Source organism: Trachemys scripta, chromosome 12 (assembly GCF_013100865.1).
Source record: "Trachemys scripta elegans isolate TJP31775 chromosome 12, CAS_Tse_1.0, whole genome shotgun sequence".
NCBI lineage: Eukaryota > Metazoa > Chordata > Testudines > Emydidae > Trachemys > Trachemys scripta.
Genome location: NC_048309.1, coordinates 42,023,895 through 42,034,225, shown reverse-complemented (window position 1 = coordinate 42,034,225; position 10,331 = coordinate 42,023,895). Strand labels below are relative to the sequence as shown.

Genomic DNA, 10,331 nt, shown 5'->3' with positions numbered 1-10,331 from the left:
AGTTTTTTTGTTGTAATATTGTGACTTTTAGGTCTGTAATCGAGTGACCAGGGAGATTGAAGTATTCTCCAACTGGTTTTTGAATGTTATAATTCTTGACATCTGATTTGTGTCCATTTATTCTTTTACGTAGAGACTCTCAGGTTTGGCCAATGTACATGGCAGAGCGATGTGCCAGCAATGCCCCTTTTTTTCATGTTCTCTCTCTGTGTGTATATATATCTTCCTACTGTATTTTCCACTGCATGCATCCAATGAAGTGGGTTTTAGCCCAAGAAAGCTTATGCTCAAATAAATTTGCAAGTTTCTAAAGAGCCACAAATACTCCTCCTTCTTTTTGTTGATGGATGGGGTTGTTTTAATCGAACCAACATGTGATAGGCGGCACCTTACTACATAGAGGGGTTGTACCTCAATACGTCAGGAGTGAGGTGTAACTTGTTTGTACCTGTGTAAAAGAATGCACCCCTGAGGGGTTGTCTTTGTCTGGCCTGGGGGGCACTGGTAAATCCCACCACTGACTGAGTCAGTCCATTGTCAGGGATCACACATGTACTAGCAGAACTGTAGACATCTGATCCGGGGAGCCAGAGACTGTGTTTTGTTTGGCAATAAACCTGGCCGGGTGCCTTCGTACCTTATCAGAGTCTGTGGTCCTTGGGATTTCTCTCAGGGTCTGGTGTGCCAGTTATCTGCAGAGGCGGGGATGCACGCAGGGGAAACACATGCACGCAGTCAACTGTTATCAACATTGGATGGAGCAGAGCACCACACTGGTGACGCTTGACAACATAAATCAGTGTAGCTTCCTTGAAACTCATAGGAAAATTAGTGTTAATTAGCACAGCTCCTTTGGAGTCAATGAACCAGTTCCCCAGTAAGTATAAATTGGGGAGGGATAGCTCAGTGGTTTGAGCATTGGCCTACTGAACCTAGGGTTGTGAGTTCAATCCTTGAGAGGGCCATTTAGGGTTCTGGGGCAAAAAAAAATTGGTTCTGCCTAGTGAAGGCAGGGGACTGGACTTGATGACCTTTCATGGTCCCTTCCAGTTCTATGAGATAGGTATATCTCCATATATTAGTGTAGCTCCATAGGGCCAGATACCCCACTGGAGTAAATTTGTGCAGCTTTTTTGACATTAATGGGACAGCTCTACCACTGCTGTAAATTGGAATCACTCCGCTGATGATAAAAAATCAGATTCTCAGCCACCATAGACCAATGAGCTAATGTAAATTAGCATAGCTAAACTGTGATCAATGAAACCGATCCCCAGCTGGTGTAAATCAACATCATTCCATTGTAGTCAATTGGCCAGGTCCTTGGCGGGGCTAAAAAACTATGGTTCAGTGAAGGTGTTCTATCTGGTGAGCACAGATATTATTCCTGGCTGGAATATCATCAACATCACGAACAAAGTTCTCACCAGGGACATCTGTGCCAAAGCCCTGAAGTCAACAGGCATGCACAGGAGTATCTGAGAGCACATTATGAAGTAATGATACTTCACAGGATCTGATAGGTACAAGGCTTCATAGGGGTTACTAAGAACATGGTGTTAAATGTACAGGGCTGCACACAGTCCTTTCAGGGTAGAGTATGAATGGGAAGCAGATGCCCAGGGTTAGTATGTGTTAGGAGTATGTACTGTGTTTTTAAGAGCAGAGCACTGGACTGGGGCTAGCATTCTAGTGTCACCTTTGCCAGACACACAGCTCGGAGCTCTGGGCTCTCTTTTAGCTTTTGGAACATGTTTTAGTTCTAATAATGCCTTACTCTGTAAACTCCCGAATGTTTCTCCTCCTTATGAATTCACAACACATGGTACCAGAGTGAGGTAGAAGAGAGTACAGAGAAAAGAGGACTGTGGTGAAGGAATAAAGGTAATGCAGCTGACTCCTGGAAGAGTTTCAAACAGAGATGCTATCTATCTATCTATCTATCTATCTATCTATCTATCTATCTATCTATCTATCTATCTATCTATCTATCACAATCAAATAGAAATATATCATTATGACAAAATGAGATTGTTAGGACAAGTAATAGGCCTATCTGTCTGCCCCACCTCAAAGGGTCCTGGAGCCCAAGCTCCTGCCCGAGCCTAGATGTCTACACTGCAATTAAACCGCTTGTTAGGCTGAGCTCAGTGAGCTCAAGTCAGCTGGCATGGGCCAGTAGCAGGTTTCTAATTGCAGTGAAGACACACTACAAGAGGTAACCAAAGTCAAAGACTGAAAACTAAGGGCCAGATCCTGAGCTTGTGTAAACTGACACAGTTCAACTGATTCCAGAGTAGCTAGGGCTATTTATGCCAACTCAGGATCTGGTTCTTCGATTTCAGTGGAACTACAATAATTTAAATGACCTGGGGATCTCTTCCATTGACTTCCATGGAGCTGTGGCTGATTTACACCTGCTTGAGATCCAGTCCATTACACAGTTTCAGATCCATAAACTTTGCCTGTCATTCTGAACCAAAGATGAGTCCAAAGTTCTTAACCCATCTGCCCTTCCATGGCTCTTTGTCCCATGGGATTAATTACAAGAATGGAACTTTTAATGGCTACACAGTGATTCAGTCCCACTGGGTCAGAATGTTGGAGGAATTCAGTGTTGTAGACATTTTTTGTATCTGATTTTCAACTTCTACTGGGATGAATGGCCCAACCTTTCTTTCTTTCTTTCTTTCTTTCTTTCTTTCTTTCTTTCTTTCTTTCTTTCTTTCTTTCTTTCTTTCTTTCTCAGCAATTACTATTTTTCCCTTTACTCAGACGACACTAAAACAAAACACTCATTAGGCTGCAAATGCAATGGTTCATGACATTTTAAAAACATTTAATTCATATGGGTTGTAGTTATCTCAGAGGGATTGAAAAGTTATAAAGGACCAGAAGTCCAGCTGGTGTTAACCAGTGTAGCTCCATTTGAGTCAATGGGTCCATACCCCCAGCTAGTATAAATCACCCATAGCTCCACTGGATTAAATGAGTCAGTTTTCCCCCTTATGTAAATTGATGTAGTTCCACTGAAATAAATGGGGCCAGATTCCCAGCTGCTGTAAACCAGACATAACCCCATATAGTCAATTATGCCATTTCCAAAGATGGGATGAATTAGTTTAGTGCTATGGAGTTATGGTAATTTACATAAGCTAAATATCCTTCCTGTAATGCCTAATTTTTTCTACCTTTGTATCTGAGATTCTTATTTCTTAACACCACTAGCCCATATTAAACCTCATGGAAGATTCCAAGATCATGGTTAATAGACAGAAATCTGAGAGATGTGTACCCAGCCATTAACAAAAAGCTGTAGTGGGGCATCAGTTTAGTTACATTCTTTTGAAATATGATGCTCCTCTGGACAGTGGTAAGTTAGCAACCCAAATTTGGGGTCAATTGAGCCAGAGGTTCCGGATATATAAGTCCTAAGAAAATGGCCTTGTTATTTTATTTTATTTATTTATTTTTTCACAGACCTGGAGATCAAACTGTTGATGTGATGAAGGTCAAAATGGTCTCTGTCTGCCAACTTTTAATCCTGGATAGTGCATGGCACCTACTAAATCTTTGGGGAACCCAAACTTAGAATAGTATTTAAGAAGTTGTTCACTTTAACAGTGTACACACACCAATACAGAAACACAGATAGATGGTTTCCATGAGCCCCATTTGATATGTTTTAAAGCTCAACTCTTTTAAGTGCTCTAAACATTCAAATGGTTACTGTTAATGTTCCAGATTTGGGTCATGTGACCATGGGGTTGACAAGTTGCACCCCACCCAAAATGGTTTTGTTCTGCTGCCTCGTACTCTTAAACTGAGAGTTACTAATGACTGGAGGAATCACGGACCTCACTGAGATTGCTGGCTGTGAATTTGTGAGTTCTGGGTGGCCGTTTCATTTTGGGGGAAGTAATCAAAGTCTTTGGGTGTAAAAAATAGACATGTGATTCTTTCCTGAAAGGGGAGAGGTAATTAGAGGGCAGAGGAGTGGGGGAACTGGCAGAAAGAGGTTTGGACTACAGAGAGAGGTGGGGTTTATGGGGAAGCCGACAAATGGAGATAGAAGATGGGAGAGAGGTTGGGAGGTCTGGTGAGGGAGGCATGGGGATTTGGGGAATGGAGAGGTGGACATTGGGCAGGGAGAGGTGGAGGTGAGTGTCAGGAGGACTGGGTGAGAATAGCAGCAGGGGCAATCATCAGCCCAGCATTCTCCCTTCCTGCGTCTGTGTCCAAATCTGGGAGTCGGGGTTCTTGCTGAGGTGGGCTGAGGCCCTCTACCTATTCCCATGTGGCCAGGATCTGGGGAGCTGAGAACAGGGAAACTTCCTGCCTGTCAGAGAGTCTGAAACACTCAGGAGGGGGCTGAGAACAGCCACTGAGATGAATGGAGCAGTTCCCACATCTTAAAGCTATTGTCCCAGGCTGTATCATCTCCGTGGGGTGTTCTTATTCAGTAGAGACCATTCCATTGTGATGGACTTGCCCTATCACACCTCGCAGAGCCCCCAGTGCTGCAGATGGGTGTGCAGAGGAGCCCTTTCCTTTCATCCTCCTTCTAACCTTGCTGTCTAAAGGATGATGTTTCTAAGGCCATGTCTACACTATAAATGTATGTCAATGTAAGTTACATTGGCACACAGCCACCACAGCTATTAAATCGCTTGTGCGTGTGCACACTACACTCCTTGTGTCAGTGGTGCGCATCCCCACCAGGAGCACTTGTAATAATTCAGAGAGCAGTGCACCGTGGGTAAGTATCCCTGCATGCAACTCACTGCCTTCCAGCACAGGGTCTTTTGGGAAGTTCTTGTAGTGCCTGGTAGGGCTGAAACAAGTTTTGCGGGGTGACTGGGAGCATAGTGTCAACTTCCCATTATGCAGTGTTCTCCATTCCATAATTTCATCTGCAGCCCATAATATTTTACACCTTCTTTTCAAAGTCCCATAAATATGCATGTTCCTCCTTGCTGTCCACCATCTCTGACAGAGGCATGGAGACTGCACAGTTCGGCACTATTGTTATGAGCATTGCGAGTATGGGGCACCTGATCCTTCAGTATTTGCAGAACTGCCAGAGGAGCCATGGAGAACATGATGATTCCTTAGAGGCTAGCTTGCTGTGGGACTTAGAAAGAAACAATTCAAGGTTGCTGTTGGAGTTCACAGAGCAGCTGGAGATTGTAGAGCAGCGCATTTGGGCTTGAGAAACAAGCACTGACTGGTGGGATTGATGTCAGGCAGGTTTGTGATGATGAGCAGTGGCTGTGCAAGGTCACATTCCTGGATCTGCATGCTGAACTTGCCTCAGCCCTTCAGTACAAGGACACCAAAATGATAGCCGTGCTGACAGAAGAAGTGAATGGTGATTGCACTGTGGAAACATGCAACACAGGTCAGTCAGGAATCATTTTGGAGTCAGGAAATCAATTTCAAGGGCCGCTGTCATGCAAATGTACAGGGCCATTAATTGACTCCTGCTACGCAGGACTGTGACTCTAGGCAATGTGCAGGACATAGTGGATGGATTTGCAGCAATTCCCGAACTGCTGTGGGTCCATAGATGGCACATGTGTCTCTATTTTAGCATCAGACCACCCTGCCACAGAGTACATCAATAGAAGGGGCTACATTTCTATGGCTATGCAAGTGCTGGTGGGTCATCAGGGATGCTTCACCAACTTCAGTGTTGGCTAGTCAGAGAAAGTGCATGATGCTCACATATTTAAGAACACAGGCCCGTTCAAAAAGGTGCAAGCAGGGACTTTCTAACTTGAGCAGCTGATTGCCATTGGGAATGTTGAAATGCCAATAGTGATTCTGGGCAAACCCTTGCTTCCATGGCTCATGAAGCCATACACCGGCCACCTTGACAGCACCAAGGACTGCTTCAGCTACAGGCAGAGAATGACAGATGAATGTGCCTTTGGTCATCTGAAGGGACACTGATATTGTTTACTTACAAGATTGGTAAAAAGTGACAAAGAGTCCTGTGCCTCCTTATAGCAGATGTATTGGAGCATAAGCTTTTGTGGGTGAATACCCACTTCGTCACCCATGAAAGCTTATGCTCCAATACATCTGTTAGTCTATAAGGTGGCACAGGACTCTTTGTCACTTTTTAGAGATCCAGACTAATACGGTTACCCCTCTGATACTTTACAAGATTGGAACTCAGTGAGAAAAATATCCCATTGGTTATTGCTGTCTCCTGTGTCCTTCATAATATCTGTGAAGCGAAGGGGGAGATGTTACCATCGGGGTGGAGATGGAGTGGCTGTCTGCTGAATTTGAACAGCCAGATAAAAGGGCTATAAAAGAGCTCAACCCAGAGTTAGATGACTGAGGGAGGCTTTGTAGATGTTCACATTTCTGTGGCTGGACCCGAGCTGTGCTTGCACAGCCTCTTCTCCCCATTGGCCCAAGAAATCCAATATCTCCTGCATACTACAGGCAGGAACGTGTCTGGAACATGAAGCCAGTATGATCAACAGGGCAGTTATACACAACAAAGGAGAGCTGCTGGGTGGGCTCGCCATGTCAGGCAACCAAGAAAAATAATTTCAAAAAATTTGCAGAGCTTTAAAGGGGAGGAGGGGCTTCCTGTCCACCTGAACCCTGGGCAGCTGAATTCACAATGGTGACCAGAATGGTCAGTGTGGGGCATTGTGGGACAGCTCCTGGAGGCCAATAACAGTATCTACAATGCATCAATTACATCGACCATGACTCTATACCACTCAGGGAGGTGGTGTTATTAAATCAATGTGGCAGGGCACTTACATTGGTGGGAGCCAAATTGAAATGAAGAGACTTTGACAGCTAGGTCAACGTAAGCAGCCCCTGTGCCCCATAGAGCCTCTTTGTCTCAGGCTCAGACCATCTGGTAAATTTCCAAAGCCTGTTCAGTATGAGTGGCTAAAAAGAAACATAAACAACATGAAAAACTCCAGGAATTTATTAATCATTTCACTTGAGATTGATTTCTCAAATCTCCAAAGCAGCAACTCTCTCAATCTGGCTCAGTAAAGCTCAGGGGGATTTCAGTGAGTCTTTGATCCTAGCACCAGTCTTGGTGCATGGGTCAGATGGGATATAAGGGATAGATTTCCATCACTCTCTCCTGTTTGGAACCAGGTCCCCTGCTCCAGCCAGTCAGAAGAGCAAGGTTCAGATGTGAGATGTGACTTCCCCAGATCATCCTCAATTGTTTGGAGGTGACCGGCTCTGAGATCAACAGCACAGAGTTTGAGTGAGGTAATGATTCTTGTTGTATAAGATCTACAATGTGGTACTAGCGCTAGGCATTGTTACTGCAGAGAGGAAGTGGGTGCTGGTGAGCTCATATACTGGCTTGGATCTTACAGGAACCTAAGTGAGTTAGGAGGAGAACAATCCATAGACCCTTTACCACCCAAAATTATATGACTAGCTCTGTCTGACCAGGTGTTTCTTATGGCAGCAGGTCGGTGCTGCTCTGAGCTGAAAGGTTTTATCTCTGGAGCAGGGACGTGAAAACTGGAAAAAATACAGCCCTGATCTCTGGATAAAACCTGAATGAGATTCCCTGTGCCTAACTCTCTTACTACTTGAAAATCCTAGACCAAGTGGAGATGTGAGTTACCCAGCGTCCCAGAAGCTGTCCATGGCAGGGCAAAAGCTGAACCCGAATCTCCAAAGTCGGAGGCCAGTACTTTACTCACAGAGCCATCCCCCTTACAGCACATGTGGATCACTTGATGATTACTTGTTCCGTTCATTCCCTCTGGGGCACCTGGCATTGGCCACTGTCAACAGACAGGATGCTGGGCTAGATGAACTGTTTTATCTGACCCAGTACAGCCATTCCTATGTTCACATAGTAACCTGGCCCTATCCATAGAGGAGACATTTCCGGCTGGCTGACATGCTTTGGCAAAATCTATTTCCTGTAGAAATATGAACTTTCCTCAAAACCCAGTGTTTGGAGAGAAAAATCTTGAAGTAATGAAAAAAAGGGATGAAAATGGGGGAATGGTGCGAGACTGAAAGTAGCATGGCCTAGTGGAGCGAGCATGGAACCAGGACTGCAGAGGTCTCTGTTCTTTTCCTGGCTTTTTCAATGTCTGGCTGGGGGACCTTGTGCAACTCACTTCACATGCCTGTGCCTCAGTTCTGCATTTGTAGAATGGGTATAATGATACCAACTCCTTTGTAAAGCACTTTGAGGTCTGTAGATATAAAGAGCCAGGTACTGATGGTATTCTTCATAACAACAGATTTCAAATATGTTTGACTCCCCACCAGTAAAGAAGAATTAAAGTTAAAAGTTAAATTTCAATTTGAAATAAAAAATAAACAAATCCTTGTTTACAAATTAAATGAAAAATGGGATTTGATTGCCAATGATGTGAAAATTTTCATTTTCTTGCTTTAGAAATTTAACCTTGTAAAATTAGAAATATTGACAATTTCTTGAGAACATTATTGGGAACATTTTTTTTTGCCAACTACTTCTAGAGATTTTTTAAAATGTTAATGGGAGTTGAGCATCCATAACCCCACAGTAGTTTTCAATATTTATATTTCTATTCATTCATGGAAATATTCCAGTGTTCACAGCTTTTAAATAGAGGTATTTAAAATTAAGCACCAGAATCCATGGACATCTCATTACAGTAACTATATTTATTTCACATGTGGGGAACACATGCAATTTCTGCTAAAGAGAAAAAGATTTAATTCCTTCTCTTCTTGTAGCCACTAGAAGGGGACAACTACCATCACTTTGTTAATGTGGGCTACAGATGTTCAATACCTCTCACATCAAGGCCACAGGTTGGGTATGTGAATCCTGTAAATCAGTGGTTCTCAAAATTTTCAATTCAATTCCTCTTCAGTCTAGACCAGGAGCTACCTGCGACTTCCCTATCACTTGTGAATATAGGAAGGGCATTTTGGTCATCATGATCTCCTGACACTTCTTTGTGACCTGCATTTTGAGAACCATTGGACTCTGAGAAGTCCAACTTAAAAGCACTCTCTGAAACCCACATTCCACTCAACCCTGACCCTCTGGGCCTCAGGAGATGTGCAGCATCAGAACTGCAGGAAGGTGAATGGAGGCAGCAGTTAGACATGATCTTGAATTGTAGGCTGCTCTCCTTCACTCCTAATTACCCCAGAACTGAGGATGACCACTGGTGTAACTCCTAGGGTCTGCTGAAGCAGGGTTGCCCTCCACTGAGGCTGACTGAATTTAGTGAGCTAAGGAAATTCCTAACCAAATTCAGTTAAGAGGAGTTAATACTTACTTAACATTAGTAATTTAAGGAGGGAGTAATAAGAACTTCTTCATACTAATTATTACAGTTACCTCTGTAGGCATGTTTTGAGGCCAGTAAATGGAACAGCAGAACCTCAGCTCCACAGTGACAGAATTTGTCCTTTTGGGCCTCACCCAGAGTCCTGAGATTCAGCGATGCCTCTTCATCATCTTCTTCATAGTGTACCTTACAACCTGGGTGGGAAATGTTACCATCATCATCACTGTGATAACTGAGCACCAGCTCCACACCCCCATGTACTTCCTGCTGGCCAACTTGGCTTTCCTAGATGTCAGCGACTCATCAGTCACTGCTCCCAAATTGCTGTTGGGTCTCCTCTCCCAGCACAGAACCATCTCATTCAATGAGTGCATCCTCCAGATGTTCTTCTTCCACTTCTTCGCTGGTGCTGCAATTTTAGTTTTTGTGTTGATGGCAGTTGATCGGTATGTAGCTATCTATAAACCATTGCGTTACTTGAATATCATGAACCAGGGTGTGTGTGTGGGCCTGGTGGCAGGGGCATGGATGGGTGGATTGGCTCACTCAATTGTTCAGATCGCACTGGTCCTCCGGTTGCCATTCTGTGGTCCAAACATCCTGGATAATTTCTACTGTGATGTCCCACAAGTCATCAAACTGGCCTGCACTGACACCTACTTGGTTGAGTTACTGATGGTCTCCAACAGCGGGATGCTTGTCATAGTAATGTTCATCATCCTGCTCATTTCATACACCATCATCTTAGTCAAGATAAAGAAACACGTCACAGATCGGAAGCGCAAAGCTCTCTCCACCTGTGGAACCCAGATCACAGTTGTGTGTTTACAATTCATACCTTCCACCTTCATCTATGCTCGGCCCTTCCGGAAATTCCCCATGGACAAGTTGGCCTCAGTCTTTTTCACCCTAATCACCCCGATGATTAATGCAATGATCTACACCCTGAAAAATGCTGAGATGAAAAAAGCCATCAGGAGACTGATGAGAAGAATCCTTTTCTCAGAGAGGAAATTATAA

The 10,331-nt window shown here is 44.0% G+C and overlaps 1 protein-coding gene across 1 annotated transcript; it reads left to right on the top strand.

The window, feature by feature from the left end:
• Positions 1 to 9,389: 9,389 nt before the first annotated feature.
• On the top strand, positions 9,390 to 10,331 carry LOC117885888 (olfactory receptor 4D2-like). Its single transcript, XM_034787417.1, has one exon. It carries the CDS (start codon positions 9,390 to 9,392, stop codon positions 10,329 to 10,331), a length of 942 nt encoding a protein of 313 aa, XP_034643308.1.